Raw genomic sequence first — 22,900 nt, forward strand, 5'->3', positions numbered from 1 at the left:
AATTATCACGTTGATTGACAATGCTTCCTTCAAACACTCAGTTCCAATATTATTTAAATTTACGCCATCCTTTATATATAATCACTTTCTGCCATGAAATTCACTCCATAATTGCAGTGGTACTATCTTATCCCCTCCGACTCCTGAGGGACTTTTCTACTTGCAAGGCTTTCATTAAATATCCAAGTCAAGGGAGTTGTTCGTTCTTTAGCGCACTTCCATGAGACTTGTGGTGAAATTTCACCTAGTCTCACAACCTTGCTGATATACAGAGTACTTATTATTGCAAATTATTCTAATCCGTCAACCCTCCATCCTGTTTGGCATAAGACTCTCATCCTACAATGAAACATTCTGATAACGTAATCATTAAACAACTCTACGGTATCATTCGCCTTGATCATTAGACCAAGTCTACCTTTTCCAACTATCTAGCAAGACCATTCGTCCACAATCAGTCCTTCTTTTGCTAACTTCGAAAAAAATTCCTCAGGGAATTTTAACCTCCTTTCATATTTTAATTTTCCCTTCCCGACTATACTAGTCACCTTTTCTTGCTTGATCTTTGTATTCCTCATGCAACTCTTCACCATGTCTCATTCTATACGTTTCCCATAACTTTTTTTTTTTAATCTTCAATTTTTTCTTAATCTTAGTGGGCATTGTGGTCATTACAAAAAACTTAGTTACAAAACTACTTACAAAACTTTTTACAAAACACAGAAACTGTTATTTACTCCTGAATAAAGTTCCAAACAGTTTTATCACAATGATTTGGTCACTTGAAGGGCACCAAAGCGGGCTATAATCCGAACATTGTTGGATTTTTTACGAATGTATGCGGCAATCGACACATTCTGAAGTGAAGTTATTTGTAGAGTTGCTCTCCTTAAAATAAAAATAAAAACTATATATATATATATAAAAGAGATTGTAAGACTTAATGTTGTAGGCATATAGCTTCGAATTATTTTTTTTCCCCAGCTGTTAATCTACTCAGTTATTATTATTATTATTTTTTTTTTTTTTTTCAAAATAAAAACGTGCACAAAATTACATTGACTGCAGATGCAAAGCAAGCATATGCTAGCAAAATTATCGCAGCGCCTCATTCATGAGATTGCTAATTCCAGATAAGTGACATACAGCATGTCATTGAATCGAAGATAGTACTTTATACGTGAAAATGCCAGTCTTAGTTTGTATAAGTAATTTATGGATTCCTTGCGACATTTTGTGACACATAAGGTAATACGATTACTTATTAAATTTGAATAACGAAGCGTGTTGATCCCTAACACGTGGTGAATTCTGTAGCTAGACGAATGGGAATGTGCTCGGAAAGTTAATCCATGATGAGATAGTTCGAATTAAGACTAGTTGTCACACTTTGCTTTGATTTGATAATGAAAATTGCCCATTTATGTTCGCAACAACTCAAGTGTCCTATAGCTATTAGGTGATTTTTTTTTTTTTTGCAAACTTGATGTTTCTTTACGAAGTACAATTCATTTGTTAACAGTCGTATTATCACTTGTCCCAAAGAGACTTCATTGTAATTAGCTGTTTTTAAACAACCTTTAAGTTGTAAATGCTTCGCGAAATAGTGTTTTGTGAAACCAGGGCAGAATTAGAAGAAAATCGAGAGAGAACTTTTTTGGAGAATAAGTTCTCTGAAATAAAGAAATATATTAAGCAAGAATAAAAAATTAAAACGATTAGATTGCTTTTAATGAGATGTACCAAAATTAAATTGAAACCATTAAATAATTTTTATGCCAGGCTAGTAGAATCAATTTAAGGGCATATGTAATTTATATAAATAACAAATTATGATTAATAATGTTATTAATCCTACTGTGTTATACTTTTAGATATTATATCATAAATGTCTGCAATAGAGCAGAAAAAAAAAAAGACGAAATGTTTTTCAGTATTTCACACAACATACTCATTTTCACACCTGACTAGTAATCAGTTTCTCTCCATGTTTCTTACATCCAGCCCAAAGAAAAATGGTTACAAAAATTGATATTTTGAAATGAAATATTGGGAGAAGAAGCAGCAGCAACAACAAAAAAAAGGTCCAAGTATAATATTGTGAATGTACTCTTTAAAGAATAAATAATCTGAAGATTCTGGAAACAACAGAAGCTGGCATTCCTTTGAAATAAATTTAAATTCTTATGTATCTAAGGGAGTATTAGAATAATTATTTTCATTGCTTTTTTTTATAATACAGACTGATAAAAGTATAAGCAACCATGCTAGAGGCATCATAGCTATATATGTGTGTTAATTATATCTAGTTTTTTATGGTATTCCATGAGGATTTGCAAATCATTTAAAAAATAGAGCATTGTTAAAGGCTTCTGAGACTTACTATTACTACCAGAAAGGCTGTTCCTTAAAATGGAAATGAATTTAAGCTTATTTATTAAGTATATGCAGAAAGTACTTCAGTAATTGAGTTGATGATGATACTCTTTGGTGTCAGAAGGTCCTGGATTCAATCCACTCCAGGATACAAATAACTTTAAGGACAAAGGTTAGCTTATTTCATACAGAGTATTTCCCACTTCTGGAAACTCAAGAGTTTCATCACACAAACACACCAGCAAGAGAAGACACAGGCAACAGACAATAGCTGATTATTTACATATATTTAACTGCCACTGGTTAATGGGCTGTTTAGCCTAACATGTTAATTAAGGAAAAGGTGAATTATAGAAAGAATAATAAACTAGAATATTAACTTTTGAAATCTTAATAAATATAATGAATATGTAATTAGATAAAAAGTATGGTTTCTAAGAAACATACTAACTTTCAACACACTTTTAGCGTTTTTTTTTTTTTTTTTTTTTTGTTGTTGTTCTTTGAATGATGTGGGTTTTATTATCATTATTATTAACAGACCTCTATAGAGTCAAGAGACTCATCACAGGAGGTCCCACTCTCACATGCACAGTACATTGTACCTCGACTTAAATGCATTCACTGTCCCTGCACACACCACACTCTCAGATAATACATTCCAATCACCCACCACCACCACTTTCCATACAAAAAATCTACTCCTCACACCCACCTTGTACAGCTTCCAGGGATGGCCTCTTGTTCTCTCTCTCTCTCTCCATTTCAAGATATTGAAAAATCTCATTCACACTAATCTGAGAATTACCCTTTACCAACTTATAGCCCTTTTGATCATATCTCTCCCTCTTCCTTCTATCCACTAAGGTCTGTAATTTGCATTGTTTCAATCTGTCCTCATATTCCACATTCCAGAGACAAGAAAACCAACTTAGTTAATCATCTCTGGACCCCATCTAACATCTTATCATCCTTTTGAAAACTTGGCAACCAAATCTGTGCACAGTAATCCATATGCAGCCTGATCAAAGTGTTGTACAGTGGAATCTAAACATCCTTACTACAGCATGTCAATGTTCTCTCATCATTCCCATAATCTGCTGTTGTCCTCACAATTTTAGCAAAATGTGTACAAAATTTCAAGTCTCTATCTACAACAACACCCCAAATCCTTCATCTCCTCCAAAATATCTGCAATAATCTTATAGTCTGCATCCCACCTTTGCTTCCCAAATTTTAAAACCTTACACTTTCTGACATTAAGCTGACATCCCCAAACACTCACCCATTCAGACAGTCTATTTAGGTTCTCTTGCAAAACTACATCTTTTCATAACTCTCCACAACTTTGCATCATCTGCAAGCATTTGTATATCACCATTTAAGCCCTTTTCATTGTCATTTATATAAAAATTAAACAACAGTGGCCCTAAACAAAACAGATTCTTGTGGCACACCACTAGTGACTTTCCTCATCTAGGATATTACTCATCCATACACAACCTGTTGGTACATATCAGACAGCAATCTCCAGTCCAATGCACTAAATCTACTGTCCAACCATCTCTGTTCCAATTTAACTACTTGTTTGTCATGTGATAATCTATTGAAAGCCTTTGCAAATGCTAAATATTCTACTATATATGCATCCACTTGTCCAATGTATTCGTCATCTTGTTATAATAAGTAAGCAGATTGCTATAATTTGAAGCCTTAGTCTTATCACTCCCTTCCCCTTCATGAAATGAAAATATTTTGCAATCTTTCTGCTCCTTTGGACGCATGTTAAAATTTTAAGTTAAAGATGTTATTCCTGGAACATTTGCTCAAAACACTCGGTGATATACCATTAAGGCCTATGGCCTTATTGACATCAAGTTTACTCAATTCCTTATATACCACCTGCTCACTCACTATCAGTGGTCTGTCTCTGTTCCCACTGCTCTCAAGTTCTGCATTATGTTACAATCAAGGATGGAATACTTTAATGAACTGCTTATTTAACACCTCTACAATATCCTCCTCAATGTTTGTCATTCTTTCATTATAACTGTTCAACATCATCCTCCCATAATCATTCTTTCTTCTATTGGCCACATATTGAAAAAACTCCCTAGGATTTCTGTTAGCATCATTTGCTAACTGCTGCTCATACTGCATTCTTGCTACTCTTACTAAGTGAATCACCCTCCTTGCTTGCTCTTTGTACTCCTCATGTAACTGATTATCTCCACTCATGTTATGCTCCCTCCACGATGCCTTTTCTTCCAGATTGCATGTTTCACCTCTTCAGGCATCTATTTTACACCTATATTATTTAATCTCCTGACCTTTGAATGCACTCTGTCTTTGCTTCTGCCAGATAATTCCTGAGTTGGAAGTTATTTCCTACTTGGTTAGACTATAAATTATATATTTAGTTTAATCCTTTATCCAAGTGTAAGCAAACAAAGTTTGTGCCTAAAGTATTTTCAGGACTGGAGCAACTTGTGGCAAAAGTGGATGGACTGAGTTCTCATAACTTTCCTTAGTATCCCATAATACAAAGCACATCTCCTTGCAGACATGTATAATACTATTCATTATGGGAAGGGTCACTACTGAGACTGGTTTTGACCTTTATTAAGGTCTCTTCAGTGGGAGCTAGACCCAGAGGTGATACCAAGGTTGAAGCAATGCAGAAGTCATATTTCCATATGCCAGTTGCCAAAAGGTGACATACCTTATTATTAAATTACTCTGGATTAGAGAAAGATGTTGGAAGTTTTTTCCCACTTGGTTAGACTATAAATTATATATTTAGTTTAATCCTTTATCCAAGTATAAGCAAATAAAGTTTGCACCGGAAGTATCTTCAGGACTGGGGCAACTCTTGGCAAAGGTGGCCTGAGTTCTCACCACTTTCCTTAGTATCTGGGTATAGCTCCCACTGAAGAGACCTCAATGAAGGGCAAAACAGATCTGGGTAGTGACCCTTTCCATAATGCATAGCATTATACATGTCGGCAAGATGTGCTTTGCATTATGGGATACTAAGGAAAGCGATGAGAACTCAGTCCACCTTTGCCACGAGTTGTCCCAGTCCTGAAGATACTTCATTTACAAACTTTGTTTACTTACACTTGGATAAAGGATTAAGCCAAATATATAATTTATAATTCCTGAGTAGAGACCAAGCAGAATTGATTTCCTTTCCATGCAATTCCTTATTCCATGATATCGTTGCAAGCTGCCCCCTGAATTTGTCATAATCACCTGCCTTATAGTTCCACATATCTCTTTCTCACGAAAGTCTCGATATGGCTGGCCACCACCCAAGTGATCACTTCATGGTTACTTTCATCTATTGGAGGAAGATGTGAAACTTCATTTGCAACATCAAATCCAAGACTCTTTATCCACGTTATGTTATGTACCACTTAAGGTAGTTATCCCTTAATAACTCAAGAAACTCATTCTCTTTGGTTCCTGATGCTGTCTCTTCATTTCCGTCTATATTACCATAATTGAAATCTCCCATAATGATCATCCTTTTCTTATTAGGCAGAGCAATTTGTCTAAACATTCCTTCTCACTCCTTTCCACATTACCAGATCTATAGCAACACCCTACCAAACATTTCATCCTGTCCTGCCCACTTCACATTACAAAACCACTGTCAGTATTTGCTCCTGGTATCTCCACCCTGGATGGATACAACTCCTGTTATCATCATCAGTAACTCTTCTCCTCCCTTTTTGCTTTGTCTGTCATCATGAAAGACTACATACCCCCTCCATCTCTATTCCTGTAAAATGTCATTCTCGTTCAACCATCTCTCACTTATACTAATAAATTTTGGACGAATGAACTCTATCAATGCTACAGTTTCATTCCCCTTGTTTTGAGTACTTCTAGCATTTGTAAATGTACACTCTGTTTCTATAACAAGTCCCACTAACCCCATTTCTCAGATACTGTCTTAATCCTTTCTTGCACACTTGCACATCTACTCAAGAAACCCTCATCCATGGTTTTCATGTAGTGTTCACCCTGTCCACTCCATTTTCCTTCTCTCTCCTCCACTCATGCCACTCACCTCTCCATTCACAAACTTGCCTACCTTATTCTCCTTCTTCCACAACATCTCTTGCTTCCTCAGCTCTTACATTCACTTCAGTCATTTTCTCTCTCTCTTTCCACAACAGTTTCTCCAACTGACTCCAACCAAATCTATTCAAATGTAGCCCATCTCTTTGATATAGCTGTATTTGCCCCTCAAACTCATCCCACACAATCACAAAATGAACTCCTTTCTCCTGACAGACCTCTGCTAGCATACCATTCAAATTCTTTGCTCGCCTTCTCACCTCATCATTATCATACCTAGGCAACATGCTGACTACCTCACCTACCATGCTTTCACTTTCGTCTTTCACTCTCCTTAACAGCTTCATGACATTCCTCCTTACCTTCTTCTTGTTACCAGTCAGATCATTTGTGTCAACTACCACTACACTCTTTTACTCATATATTCCTCTTATCTAATGCTTCAACCACTCTGTTCATTCTACCCCATGGAAAACAGACTTTGTGCACCTTTTCACTCACCACACCTCTTATCATCGAATCTCCATACATTGCCACTCTCAAATCATTCAATATTTCGCTCAAATCTTTCGCTCCTTTCTTCCTCACATTCCCATGCAAATCTGTAATTGTTCTCACTTCATTCCTCATATGTTTAATCTCTTGCCTCATCTTTGCCAATCCACTTTCATATCTTGAATTAGTTTTTCGGTGCCATTTATGCAAATCTTATTTTCACTACCTTGCACATCAGTTGTCTTACTGCTCACCACTGCTAACTCGCAGCCGGCTCTCGTACCACCACTAACTCGTGTTCATCTACGCACGCTGTCTTTATTCCTATCTAAGATGAGAAACCTTTATAAAGGCTCTTCAACTTATTGAACTAGAGGGATGGGAGGTTTTTTTTACCTGAATACTCAGTTTCTTTATCCTGCAAAACTGACATATTGGTGAGAACACATACAATTAACAGATGTTAAATGCTAACCACAGAGTCTTAATTCTAGCTGTAATTCCAGGTAACCTTTTGAGTTCAGTTATCAAGTGGTGTTCTCTCTCCAACCTACGCAGTAGTGATGTCTATCTCATTCACAGAGAGAGAGAGAGGGTGAGTAGTATGTTTTTATCTATATTTACTAGCCTAGTTGGCTGAGTGATTAGTGTCCTCGAGCAAACAGGTTGTGGTTTTGAATTCCAGTGTGAGCATGAATGTTTCATGAATCTCTTTAGGTGGGTATTGATAAATTTCATTTCTAGTTGTGAGTCTACCATCCTGCTTATTGGAGCCTGAAGTGGCTTGTAAACAATGTCATATATGGCTTATATATAGATGATAGCTGGTCTATGGAATGAACCTTACGAGAACAGATTGAAGATCTGTGGGTTATAGAAATTGGTTGATAGGTAGAAAAGGGGTGATATGATTGAGACATTCAAATTACTGAAGGGTTTTTACAAGATTAATTCAGAGAAAATTTTTCAGAGCAGGTCTGGTGATGGGAGAACTAGGGGTCATCCATGGAAACTGAGCAAGAGTGTAGTTAGTAAGGGTGTTAGAACTAGGTTTTTTACTTGGAGAGTGGTGAATGAATGAAATAAGCTGCCAGAGTTTGTTGTGGGTGCCATGACTGTGATAGATACTGTGCGAATGCTGAATAGTTTTTCTTGATATGATGTTTAAGGCCTTCCTCGATGAGTCTAAGGACTCCTTGGAGTTGCCCATAATAATAATAATAATGGTTTCTAGTATGTAACTTTTAGCCCATCTTACAGTACCAATTACTGATGTACTATAGACTAGTTTTATTTATTTAAAAAAAAAAATAGAGAAAAGGGAGAGAATTTGAGTCCCTTTCCCCCTACAAAATTTGTTCAGTTCTTCTGAAAATCAAAGAATTTTCTTTTGGTGTGCCTTGATAGAAAAATTTAACTATGGGAGATAGGTAAATAATAACATTAAAAAAAATGTTGTAAATACAATGCTTTACAGACTATAATCTTCCATCTGATATATCTGATGTAATGGCTCTAGGATCTCTTATGTAGAACTTTCTTGGAGTCATTCCAGAAATTGTGAAGCAACTCTGACTCCACTTCTGAATTTTCCCAGCTGCCTTCTTATCCATGAAATATACTTTTGTCTGTTAATTGCATTTTTTTCAGCTGATTTGCTTGTTTTATAGGAGGAAAAATCCTTGCTGTCCTCAAAGGAGACTAGCTAACTCATCTTCATATGAAGAAGTTTTATCAAGGTTGTTCTCATGTTGCAGTGCAATTCAAATGCAGGTCTTTTCCAATCAAAGGGTGTATGCCACATCATCCTTTTTTACTATAGTGCAGAGGCTGTGTAACTTTTATGGCTATAAAATTTTTCCATATTTTCAGAAATTGATTATCCTATATTTCTGAAAGACTATTTATACAGTCATTTAGAAATATAGGATTTAAAAAAAAAAAAAAAAAATTAAAAATCTATAAATACAGTATTATACTATTTTCTAAAAGATTAGTAGTCTGAATGAGTGTTTCCAGATTGTAGTGGGTTTTGGTGAAATTATAGTACTTGAACTAATGGCAGAATTACATAAAGTTGTAAAAAATGAGTTGCACAAAATAATAATTTTGTGCAACTGTTATGTACCTCATGAGGTGAACAGGATATTATGATAATATCTTGTGATTAAGTTTATATCATTACTAACTTCCTATCAACAATTTTAAATCTGATTAGTGTGTGTTCTCAGAACTCCATTGTCAAATTACCTTTTCAAATCACATTCAAGTGACCTTAGATTAGCAAAGCTAATCTAAGTGACAAAAGATATTAGGAATTCCCTTCTATTTAAGTGACCTTAGATTAGCTTTGCTAATCTAAGGTCACTTAAATAGAAGGGAATTCCTAATATCTTCATTTTTAATATGATTCATCTGTTCATTCCCTAATTTTTCTCACTCTCTCATATATATGGACTGTAGTCTTTGGTTAATTTTTTTATTTCTAATCCAACTATCAGATTCCTAAGTTAATTTTTTTGTCTTCCTCCCATGAAAGATTGTAAACTAAAGTACATCAGTACTATGGTCAAGCCTAGAAATTTTTTATTATTTTATTTATTTACTTTGTTAGAAAATGTACTCTAGAGACCAAACATGAAATTATTTTTCAGTGCACCTCAGGCTTCTGATAAATTGTGCAATGATCTTATACTATAAAATCACAACAAACATCATGAACATAGTGGGATTTGATGCAAAAAAGCTACTCCTCACATCTTAAAAACAGGAGCTTTTGTCATTTCTTTTGTGAATGATATAAAGAACATATTTTACTTTAGATGCAAAATTGACATCTAAAGATGTTGAACTTCATTGATGGAGTTCTTAAAATTTTTCAGTGAGAGCAAACTCTGCAATGGTAAGGTAGTGCACACAGAACATTAAAATAACTAATCAGAATTACTGTACACATTTTTTTATTTTTTATACCATTTGTTGATAGCTGTTATCTCTTGGCAACATTCCCAAGCACTGAATTAAACCATTATAAAGCAGACTAGATAGAGAGGATGGTATCTTACTTTGGATTGGACAATTCCGACGAATTGGGTTGAGTTGTTTTGAATTATGGCCAAAGACACTATCACTAAGCCACTGTTGGTTTGAGAAGCTACAAAGAAAAAAATGTCGATATAGCATGGAAGTGGTAAGAGATTTTTTGAGAGCAGTATCAACAGCTGTGGAGGTAATATTAAGAAAAAGGTGATCAGCATACTCAGAGCAGTACAAAGTGGTAAGAAAGGCAAATCAGATTATGAGAGAAAATTAGCTAAACAGACCAAAGTAAACCTCAGAGTTTTTTTTTTATGTAGCAATTAAAAAGAAAAACGATTATGGTAGGATGACTTTAAACAGTGCTCATGGTAGGAGGGGAGGGTGTGATAGAGGCAAAAGAAATAGTTGAGTTGCTGAGTGAGAGAGTGATCATTTTGCAGAGGTGTATCATCTAGATAGAGATTTTGCAGTTGCTGATGTGACAGAGACGCATATCAGAATTGAAGTAAATGAAGAGGAGGTGATCAGCATATTGAAAAATATGAATGTGAACACAGCAATGGGACTGGATTGTATGTCAGTCCATGCACAAGAGATTGGCAGCCTCTGATGAAGTTTTTAAATTCAAGTCTCAGTTCTGACAGGGTTCCAGGGGAGTGGAAATTAGGTAAGATAGTTCCATTGCATAAAGGTGGCTCCAAAGTAGAGGTAGCAAACTAATTAATATATCACAGGTGGTTATTAAAGTATTGCAAAAGTTGGTTAAAGGTAAAATTCAGCATTGGGTGGATAGGGATGCGATACGCTGTAGTGGGCTGCATGGCTTTGTAAAGGGGTAGGTCCTGTCTTAGTAATATATTGACATTTTATAATAAAGTGACAACAGAATTGGATAAAAGAAATGGCTGCACCATGACATTGCTGGACTTTGCAAAGCTATTTGATAAAATACCACATGGAAAACTATTACAGAAGTCGGAGCAAAGGGGGAATGGAGCATGGATGGATGGGCAGGGGTGGCTGACAGACAGACACACAGGATAGTATATGGTGGAGTGGAATCTGGGAGAATAAGGGGTGACTAGTGGAATACCTCAGGATTCTGTACTAGGCCACTACAATTTAATTTGTATATCAGTGATATAGGGAAAGATTTAAGATTGGATATTCAGTTGTTTGCTGATGATGCAAAACTAGACCAATTAATATAGGTGATGCATATATCCTGCAGGATAATTTAAATTGGCATTGTGGGCAAAGGATAATGGTTGTCAATTTAATGTTGCAAAACATAAGGTTATGCACTTCAGGTTTGAAAAGGTTGCATATGGTGTATTATGTTGATGGTACTGGATTGCAGGAAATTGATGAGGCTAGGGACTTTTTTAAGGAGAGTGGTGAGTGGAATAGATTTCCAGAATTAGTTGGGAATTCCCTGAAAGTGAATGAGTTTAAGGAGAGGTAGTTAGTTTGGATTTCCCTCAATAAGTCTCCAGACTCCTTGGAGATATTATATAATAATAATGATATTCTGGCCAGTTTATCTGTGTTGCAGAATGTTTTTTTGGGAAATTTCAGACAAAGGAATAGAAAGGAGCATGCATGAGAGAAGGAAGTATGCAGAGAGGTGAAACTATGATTTGGGTTAATGAAGGTGGATACAGATCCTTTGATGTTTATCTGCCAGTAAGCGAAACTCTAAGAACTAGGACTAAGATCTATGAGTTTCATACCAAAAAACTATCGGCAAATCCAAGTGTAAGTAACCACTTGGTAGTACAACACCAAAGCAACTTGTATCAAAGGTGGTGCAAGCTCCCTCACTATCCTTGATATTTTCTCATAATGTAAAAACACAGCCCCTAGGGGATGTAATACTGTAATTACATTATGAGGAGAGGTCACTACCCAGACTGGTTTCAACCTTTTATGAGGTCTCATCAGTGAGTAGGTAGACCTGGAAGATAACAAGGATTAACGATTAACATTTCTTCTAAGGGTGAAGCAAAGCGCTTTTCATGTTCCCTGCTATCTGGCATGGAAACAGTGAGTGGTAATGTTTGTAAGCTAATTGCTCGCCCTGGGCGGGCTTGGAGGTTAAATATCAGAGGCGGGGGGAGGATTAGTATGGCTTTGGGTCTTTTGTATTTGAAGCAGTCTGTGGCATCGTAGTTCGTAGCTAGTCGAACCAGTTCATTGGGGTGTGCCGATGCTTTTTTGAAGAACTTTGTTGCTGTAGTTTGCAGAAAAGTGTATATGTAGGGGACATCTATGTCTCGATGGAGCTGCACAGTTCTAATGAACCATGGGATGCTTAGGATCATACGAAGGCATTTATTCTGTACTCGTTGTAATTTGAGAATGTTATTATCAGTGGTATGACTCCAGGCTGGAGAAGCATAAGTGAGTATAGGGCGGATCATCAGTTTGTAGATAAGCAGTTTGATTCTGGGGTTTAGTTTACTGGTCCTGTTGATCAGGGGATAGAGTTGAGCAATGGCTTTTGATGCCTTTGCACAGAGAGCCTTGATATGAGAATTGAAAGTTAGCCTTTTGTCTAGTATTATGCCAAGATATTTGACTTCTGTTTTCCAGGGGATTTTTGTGTTGAAAAGGAGGATGTCCTCTTTGGGAAGCATCAGTCTTCTGGTGAATAGTATGGCTATGCTCTTCTGGGGGTTTACTTGTAGTCTCCATTTAGAGAACCACTTCTCAATCTGTAGTATGTTTTCTTGTAGTTTATTGATGGCTGTGTGTGGTTTTAGAGATCTGGTTAATACCGCTGTATCATCTGCATACAGGGCCAGGATGGATGACAATGGATTGTGTGGGATATCAGCCATGTATATGGAAAACAGAATTGGAGCTAGTAATGATCCTTGTGGGACTCCAGCCGTGAGACGTTTCTGGGCTGATACTGTGCCTTTGATCTTGATTTGCATATGCCTGTCGGAAAGGTACGATTTAATTAGTTGTACCATTTCCAGTGGTATTCCAGCTGAGATCATTTTATGTAGCAGTCCATAATGCCAGATTTTATCAAATGCATTGGCTATGTCAAGGAAGACAGCACCCGTGCATTGGTGCCAGTTATATCCTGTGGAGATATATTCTACTAATCTGTGTATCTGTTGGGTGGTGCTATGGTACTGGCGGAATCCAAACTGTTCTTTAGGGAGAATGTTTAGGTTGTGTACAGAGGTTTTGGAGTCTGGTGAGTATAACTTTTTCTGCGATCTTACCCAAGTTTGAGATGAAGCTGATGGGCCGATAATTTTGAGGTAAGCATGGATCTTTTCCTGGTTTATGGATTGGGATTATATCTGCCACTTTCCAGCTGGAAGGAAAATGTTTGAAACGGAGGATGGAGTTGATTATATTGGTTAGGTGCACAATGGCTATTCAAGGTAGCAACTTGATTATTTTGTTGGTGATGCCGTCTGGACCAGGTGCCTTCTTGTTCTTTAATTTCTTGATTATGTCATATATTTCTGCTGGGGAATTACATTATGAGAAAATATCAAGGATAGTAAGGGAGCTTGTCCCACCTTTGATACGAGTTGCCTTGGTGTTGTACTACCAAGTGGCTACTTACACTTGGATTTGCCGATAGTTTTTCAGTATGAAACTCATAGATCTTAGTCCTAGTTCTTAGAGTTTCGCTTACTGGCAGATAAACAGCAAAGGATTTTTATCCCCTTCATTATTATTAAGGTTGCCAGAAAAATAGCCTTTTGGCTTTTATTCTATATGATATGGGTTGTTTTTTATATTCTGGGGATCATTTTTAGACAAATGCAATGACATTGGGGGTTGGAAGATGCAGTATGACTACTGCCACAAGACTTGGAAAATAAAGCTCCGACTTTATTTTCCAAATATGGAAATGAGTGTCTTTTTTATTTTTTTAATTTTATAATTAAGTTGAATGTGAGGGATATTTCAGAAATTCTGCACACTGTACTCCTGTTGTTAAATCAAACATTTACTGGACAAAATACATTTACAGGCTATTTGTCTCCATTCTGCCTTTATTTGCAACATTTAAGACATATTCCTATTAGCAAATGTTTTGTTGATTTGTATGTTATCTGGGGATTATTTCAGCAGAAACCCCATTATTGGTACTGAAGTATTTCCCATGAAATGATTCTTTTAAAGTTAGGACTGTAGGGAAGGGAGATGCACTTACCATCTATACTTTTTCATAAGGTAATGTATATTTCATGTGAAATATGTTGATCTAAGCTGGATCTAAGATCACATCTAAGATGGACTGCCAGTCTTTGTCCTAGGGATTGATTGGCTTTTGACCCCCCCCCCCCCCCACCTAGTTACATTTGGTATAATTTTGGATGTCTGTATGACTTTATTATTGTATTAATGCTTACCAAGTGGATGACTTTTAATTGAATAATATTAGAAATATAGTGATATGAACTTCAGCTGAAAAAAAATGTTTGATTCTGGCTATTTTTATTTTGAAGATCATCATGCTTAACAATACACCACCGCCACCTTCAGAAGCTGAGAGTGATGAGTTAACTGAGGATGGTAAGTAGCTAATGCATTTTACTTTAAAATTAGAAAATCTTAAAAATGTTAACAAAAATTAATTTGTTTTCTGATATACTTCTGGAAAGGATTTTATGTATACATTTTCAATTTTAATAAAGGATCTGTCTGTACAGTTAGCCGAGTGGATATGTGCTTCGCAACCATATGCCCGGGAAAGGAGTGTCCTGGGTTTGATTCCTGTCATCGACGTGAGGAGCTGAAGGATCTTTCTCAGACATAGCCAAGTTAGCTGGTCTTGGACTGCACGGTTTTTCTTATTAGCACGTGCTGTAGTTATTTCTGAAACCACAGATCCGTACTGAGATCATTATATCTGAGTACACTTGTCCAAGTCATCGTCCTATTCATCATGTCCTATTCATCATTTCATAAGTTTATCAGTTTTTTTTTCTCCTGCAAGCAGGCAAACCAGCCCCATGAACACACGCAGCTACAGACATAGGACACACACACACCGGGAGGCATAGGGCTAGCCACCTTATCCTCGGGACAGGTAAGGCTTAGAAAGATTAAAGATAGCTCCGTAACAGGCCACCAGGCCTAATACCTGAAGGGAAGAACAAGAATAAAGGATCTATTAAACACCATCACACACTAAGCCTTTATTATACTAGATTATTAACAGTGGAAGCTTCAGTTCATTCTCTCTTTGGACTTTATTATTACTAATCCTTACCAAGTGGGTGACCTTTAATTGAATAAACTTGATAAAATCCAGAATTTTCTTTCTGGAATATTTGCAAAATATTAGCAATCTTTCATAAGGTCAAAAGAACCATTGCATCAAGCCTGCCCCAATTGCCAACATATCTGTTGACTCTTGTCATAAACATATTCACTTTTTCCACTCTCACCATTTGGTAATGCATTCCACTTGCCTACAGCTGCTTCTGAAACATGATTTACATTTCACTTCCTTATCATATCTTCTAGGTATATCCCACTTTCACTCTCTTGATTTCCTTCCACTGTATGGATGATATCTTTGTGTTTACTTAGTCAAATCTTCTTACTAACTTTAACATCTGTGATTTTTTCTTCCTATCCACCAAACTGTTCATTACAACCCATCAAGCTACCCTAATATTATTAGCATGTAACTGCACTAATACAGCCACTTATTAGCACATATTGCTTTAGTTATTTCTGAAACCACAGTTCTGTACTGAGATCATCATACCTGAGTACACTTATCCAAGTCATCATGCATGTCCTATTCATCATTTCATAAGTTTTCCTAGTCCATAGTCAGAAGTCATGTAAAACAACATTAAAAACAGCCTATTCATGAAAGTTGGGAATGTATGCTAGTACATATTTTCCCTAGTCAGAGGATGTGCCAACCAGACTGTGTTTTATTGGACCAGGAGAGACTTGCATTGTTTTCATTGTCCAATGAAAAACCACAATCTTGCTTGAGGTCTATGTTTGTTCTGTAGAGCATGTTCTTTGGGTAATGTAATACTGTAGACCTTTATACATGCATCAAGGGCATGCCAGGCATATTGCCAAGACCCAAAACCCTTTCCCAATTTGAGGATACTGTAGTAAGATAGTTTATCAGCCCATTTGCTGGTTATCAATCTCATATAAAAAGGGCAAAATCTAATGAATAGGATGGGTTGAGGTATTGACTATTATGTTCTTTTGAGCCAGAAACTCATAGGTTGAAAGATCTGAATAAGCTGGTGGCATGAGATGACTGAGCCTTTGTCTCTGTATTGTAGCCAATGTCTTGTCATCTGTGATGATTCTCCTGATGTAATATGGATCCAGAGCAACACAATCTTTGCCATGACCTCTCGCTCAGGCTCATTGACAAACCGAAACTCAATGAGCCTGAGCGAGAGGTCATGGCACAAACTTTGCTACAATTCTCCTCACTTCCAAATATTCCATCAGAATTTGATGGCAGGATCCAAATGAGATTCCTGTTTCACAGGCCAGTTCTTGATCAGTAATTCACTGATTGTTGATGACCGTTTTGCTAACACAAGCTACCAAATTGTGTGCAGGTGTCAATGGTTGTCCAGAACAAGGGTCATCTTCATTCGAAATTCGACCATCTTTATACCTTTTGAACCACTTAAATGTCTTTGAGCAGCTTAAGGCATTATTTCCAAAAGCTGCTTTAAGCATGTGATAAGTTTTTATGGCTTTTTTGCGAAGCTTAATGCAAAATTTGATGTGGGTGTGTGAGTGAGCACACACACACATTCATTAATTCCTGCTATTGGGATATTCTAAAAAAAAAAAAAATTTGTGTTCTGTTTTGTCATGTTACAGCATGTCAATGTAAATATCTACTTACGAAACAATATGTTAGTATGACCAGTTTTTAAAATTTCTTTAGTTGCTGTAGATGGAACAAGAGTCAAATCTGCTGAAGATATGGTGGAAATGTTTAACGAGTATTTTGTTGGTGTATTTCATGTAGGAGTAGGGGCTAAGAATAGTGTTGAATAGCAATAGAAAGGAAGAATGACAACTGACAATGGGAAGTGTTTAGAATTTTAAATAACCTTGATGCTAATAAGTCTGTGGCATATCATCAAGAATGTTAAGGGAATGTGCAAAAGAGCTGGCTGTACCCTACTCTTGACGTGGTTGATCAATAGAAGTCTGGCAACAGGTACAGTCCAAGAAGAGTAAAAAGGAAAAATAGTGCTAATATAAGGGAGAATTCAAGTCAATAGTGTCAAACTATAGGCCAGCGTGTATTTAACACCTTTTTAACACCTTCGACACTGTAGTGTTGAAGGTGTTAAAAAGGATCGTTAGAGACAGAATACAGATGTGGATTGATGAGAATGGAAAGCTTTCGAGTGAACAGCAAGGGCTTGTTAAGGGGAGGTCGTTCTTTAGTAACTTGGTTACATTTTATAATAGGATGATTAGATTATTGGATAGGAAGATGCTTATACAGTGATTTATTTGGATTTTGCTTAAGCATTTGATTGAGTACCACATGATAAACTACTGTTGAAATTGAGAAGGATGGAGTTGGATAGCCATTTGGTAGCTTGGTTACAAGGCTAGTTGACTAATAGGAGCCATTGAGTTGTGGATGAAGGTGAGTTGGCTGCCAGAGGGTTGTGTTCTGGAACAACTGCTGTTTATAATTTATATATCAGCGATATGGTTCACAGTGTGAAAGGAGATATTCAGTTGTTTGCTGATGGTGCTGAATTAGAAAGAGTAATGTCAGGAAATTCTGATGTGTTGTGGTTACACGAGGATTTGAATAGGTTGGTGCTCTGTGATGAAGAATGGGGATGTCATTTCAATATTGCTAAGTGTAAAGTTATGCATTTTGGCCAGAGAAGACTTCTGTCTTTACGTGAGGTTTATCATGTTGGAAGGATTTCAGGAGGTGGAGGAAGCAAGAGATCTGGGCATCCTGGTAGATAGGGAACTGCAGTTCAGGAGACACATTGCAAAAATTGTAAGGGTTACCCAAAAAATTGCTGCTGTTATATTAAGAATGCAGTAGCAAAAGAAAGCAGCAGCAACAACTGCTGAGATGTTATGCGAAGAATGCTGACTGTAGGTAGTGACTGTTCCCATAATGCATAGCATTATACATGTCTGCAAGGATATATGCTTTGCATTATGGGATACTAAGCAAGTGATGTGAAGTCATTAGCTTCTATATACAAGTTGCACCAGTCCTGAAAATACTTTAGGTGCAAACTTTATTTGCTTACACTTGGATAAAGGATTAAACCAAATATATAATTTCTTGGTATATTTAATTTGTAGTATAACCAGGTGGAAAAACTTCCAACATAACCTCTTTATTTCTACATGTCAAGGTCCTCCCCATCATTGCCATTTTCTAATGTGATGACTTCACAACTTGTGCAGTGTAGTCCCTGAATTTCATGTCCTTGTCCATAATCACAGATCTCTCATCTCCTTTACCTTCTTTAAGGTTTCCTCACTGAGTGTGTACTTTGCATCCCATCATTACTTACTGAATTTCAAAAAACTACACTTTTGCAAATTAAACAACATTGAACAGTTCCACTCACCTGTTCATTCATACAATCTATTTAAGTCCTCCTGTAAGGCCATAACATCTTGACTCTGGATTGCTCTCCCCAATTTTGCCTCATTCTGCAAACAGCTAAACATCACCAGTTAAACTGAATATCATTAATATATAAATTGAAGAACAATTACTCCATACAGACCCCCCCCCCCTCTGCAGCACACCACTAGTGAATTTCCTCTTTCAGGATATTGCACCCCTAGATACAACTTTCTGATACCTATCTGACAGCTAGTTTCTGATCCAACTCAGAAGTCTATTATCCAATCCCATCTGTTTCAATTTATTTAACAGCTTGTCATGTGGCAGTATCAAAAGCTTTTGCAGAATCTAAATATTGCACCACTGTATATGTATCTCCTTTGTCTAAGACATTTGTCACCTTGTTGTAGTACATGAGTAAGTTAGCTAAACATGATCTCCCTCTAACAAACCCATGCTGTGACCGCCACAGATATTGCTGCTATTATCAACCCATTTTTATATTCTAGACTTCACCAATCTCTCCAGTACCTTAACCACAACTCCAGATACAGAGATTGGCCTATAATTTGTAGCTACAGCCTTATCACCACCTTTATGCAGTGGAACAATTCCACTTCTTTCCACTCTCTTACAACCTTGGAACTGTTCCAGTTCCCTGGAATATTCCCTTAAGACATGTGGTGATATATCATCAAATCTTATCGCCTCATTCACATCAAGCTTAATTACCTCATATACCTCCTGCTTGCTCATAATTAAGCCATCCTCTCCTGTGTCCTCCACACTTAAGTTTTTATGTGATTTCATCCTGATTGAGGATGAACCCTTATAAATTGTTCACTGAATATGTCAATGATGTCTTCTGAAGCAGTTACCATTCTAGCATTTTCATCCATTAGGATCATCTTACCATAATCATTCTTCCTTTGCCATATATCTGCAAAACTCTCTAGGATTTTTCTACGCTTGATTTGCTAATTTCTGCTCATACTGTAGTTTTACTATTCTTAATGAGTCACCTTCCTGGCCTGCTCTTTATACTCCTCATGCAATTGATTGCTATCTTTTTTCATCCACAGTATCCTCTTTTTCCAAATTTCATGCTGAATTCCTTTATTTGTCCATTTGACACCAATCTTATTCAGTCTTTTGACCTTCAGAATACATTCACATATTTATCTTATTAAATATCCTGCTCCAAGACAGAGGTAGCAAACTACAATGATAATATATCAGGAGTGGATGTTAAAGTATTGGAAAAGTTGGTGAAAGGCAAAATACAACAGTGGGTGGATAGGGATGCGATACTCTATAGTGGTCAGCATGGCTTTGTAAAGGGTAGGTCCTGTCTTGGTAACTTATTCATATTTTATAATAAAGTGACAGCAGAATTGGATAAAGGTAATGGCTTCACCATTACCTTTATCCAATTTTGATACTGCTCGAATTTTCCAAGGCATTTGACAGAGTACCTCATGGAAAATTATTACAAAAGCTGGAGCAAATGGGAATGGATATAAGGCTAATAGCATGGATAGTGAGTGTCTTATAGACAGATACCAGAGAGTACAATATGGTGAGGGAGAATCTAGGAGAATGATGGTAACTAGAGGAGTACCTCAGAGTTTGGCACTAGTGCCACTACTCTTTAATTTATATGTCAGTGACATAGGGAAAGAAGAAAAACATGCTAACAAGTAAATATAGAGAAGTTATTATCCCTCTTTATAAGGCTATGATTTGGCCACATCTTGACTACTGTGCACAGATTTGGTCAGCTGGACTTCTAGGAACTAGGAACTTCTGGGGGACTAGGAAGTGGTAGAGAGAGGATTCAGAGATGAGTGACCAAGGTGGTGACAGGTCTGTGGAATATTCCCTATGAGGATAAGTTGAAGGTTTGTGGGTATAAAATTTAGTTGATAGGTGGAAAACAGGGGGCCATGATAGAAACTTTTAAAATATTAAAGGGGTTTTATGCAAGTGAAAATTTTCAGTATATGACAAATAGAGAATCAGGAGCTATCTATGGAAATTGTGTAAGAACGTATGGATATTATTTCTGGGAAAACTCCCATGTTACTCCTCTTAATAAACTATTATATTTACGGCTATTTGCCTGATTCTGTTTAGGAGTGCCCTAGTGTAAACGCCATTGGCTCTTTTCTCATGGATTCTTAGGGCATTGCAGATGTATATTTATCAATAAATATATGTTGCATAGAGGACAAGAAATTTGCACTTACCTTTTTTTTTTCTGGGTGTTATGGCTCTTCTTCTTTCGCGTTGTCCAAACTACTCTGTGTGTGTGTGTGGTTGGGGGGGAGTTTTGGCAAGAATTGAAATACAAATGGAAAAAACCCGGGTTTTTTGAATGACATATATATACATATATATTATAACGGATGGGCGGAGCGTTTTCTTATATTTATATCAGGTGGGAAAGGGTGAAAGGGGTTGAAAATAGCAACTGATTTTTTGGGGGGGAAGGAGAAGGGGGTTGACGGGGTGCGGTCCGTTTCGACTATTCTTGGTCGTCGTCTGAACACACATGGAGGAAGTGGATGCTATGTCAGGTCGGGTAGGTGCTTTTGAAGTGTTTGTGTTATTGCCTATTGGTCGGGGTTGTGACCTCAATTTTATGTTGTGAAGCTTCCAAACCTTGGAGATTATGTAGGGCCTGTGTACATTGATAGAGTCCAGTCACACTTCATGGCTATTGTTTCCGATATTCTAAGCATTGTTTCATTGTCTTGTCTGTCTACTATGATGGCCTTGTCGATCTGCGAGGTATGTTTTTGTTCCAGGGCGTGGACAGCTATTTCCGTTTTTCCTGTGCTTTAGATTCGATTTTTCTTTTTGATGTTGCGTTTTTTAGTATTTAAATGTTCTGGAATAGGGATGTTACAATCGCAGAAGTGTTCTTGTAGTCTTGCCCATAAAGATCCCCTGTGTAGGTGATATCACAGTCTTTTTGGCAGGGAAATTTATAGACTACGTTGTAGTGTTCAAATATTTCTTTTTGTGTCTGAGATTGAGTGGGTTTTAGGAAATTTGCCAATTTTTGGTTTGTGGTGAATACCAGTTTGTAGTCGGTATGTTTGAAGATGTATTTGTAGGCTTTGTATGTGTTTTGGGTGTACGGTAGTTTGATCATTTTTTGTGTAGGGAAGTTTATTTTGGTACTTGGGTTGTTTTGGCAGTTTTTGGCAGTCTTGTTTGCGTAATTTATTAGTTGTGTAGGATAGTTGCGATTTTCGAAGATCTGTGTTAGTTTTTTTATTTCTGCATTTAGATTACTCTGATTGGTTGAAAATTTGTACGCATTTATGAATTGTGATAAGATGACCGATTTTTTAACGGAATATGGATTGTATGAGTGGAAATGGAGATAGTTTCCGATATGTGAAGGTTTGTGGTATACTTTCGTGGCTATTTTGTTGTTTGTTCTGGTTAGTGTCAAGTTTAAGAAATTGATGGATTTGTTCTGTTCGGTTTCTATGGTGAATTTTAGTCTGTTGCTGTAACTGTTTAGGTACGCTTTTAAGGTGGTGACGTGTGTGTGGGATTTCCAATGCACAGAATATCGTCCACGTATCTGCCATAAAATGTGATGCCGGGGGGGGGGGGGGGGGGAGTGATTCTATGTGTGCTAGGAATAGTTCCGCTAGTTGTCAGCTGATGTTTTCGCCCGTGGGAAGTCCGAAGATTTGAATGTACATGTTGTTGTTGAACTTGAAGAAGTTTTGCCGAGATTATTAGTTTTATTAGGTTATTAATGTCATTGGGTGTTAGTTTAGTACGAGAGTGTAGGGTGTGGTCTTCTGTGAGTAGTGTGTGTACAATGTCTAAAGTTCTGAGGACATCCACATTGTGTATAAGGAGGCCACATCCAATGAAGTGAGGGTGTCTTCTTTGGATAGGGTTAGGTTTTTTATTTTTATTTTTGAAAAGATCACAACATCACACCAAAATTCGCAGCACGCGGCAACAGCACGATTCGCGGAAGCAAAAAAATTTGCTACCGGGCTTCCCGGTAGCAAATTTTTGTTGCTTCTGTTGCTTCTTTTTAAACTGTCGCTTCTTTTTAAACAACAGATTTAAAAAGAAGCAACAGGCATATTCATACATTCACAAAATAAAAAAAAAAACAGATTGAAAACGCTGCTGACCCTAAACGAATGGGAAGTTTTTTGGGATAATACCCAATCTCACATCAACGACTACACGGTATTATTAGATGCTCGACACGCAAAGAAATGGTACGCACTAACAAACACCCAA

General features: G+C 36.9%; 1 protein-coding gene across 1 annotated transcript in view; it reads left to right on the forward strand.

Moving 5' to 3' along the window:
• Window positions 1-1,103: 1,103 nt before the first annotated feature.
• The window catches only part of LOC150104996 (angio-associated migratory cell protein), a 151,834-nt gene continuing 130,037 nt past the window's right edge, over window positions 1,104-22,900 (forward strand). Inside the window, exons 1-2 of the mRNA XM_090396092.1 lie at window positions 1,104-1,248; window positions 14,487-14,553. Of these exons, the coding sequence (XP_090252218.1) occupies window positions 1,216-1,248; window positions 14,487-14,553 (100 nt within the window). The 5' untranslated portion in view covers window positions 1,104-1,215. The remainder of the gene's footprint in view (window positions 1,249-14,486; window positions 14,554-22,900) is intronic.

This window comes from Typopeltis vanoorti, chromosome 7, assembly GCF_054136105.1.
Source record: "Typopeltis vanoorti isolate ZY-2024b chromosome 7, IOZ_Tvanoo_1.0, whole genome shotgun sequence".
NCBI classification, from domain to species: domain Eukaryota; kingdom Metazoa; phylum Arthropoda; class Arachnida; order Uropygi; family Thelyphonidae; genus Typopeltis; species Typopeltis vanoorti.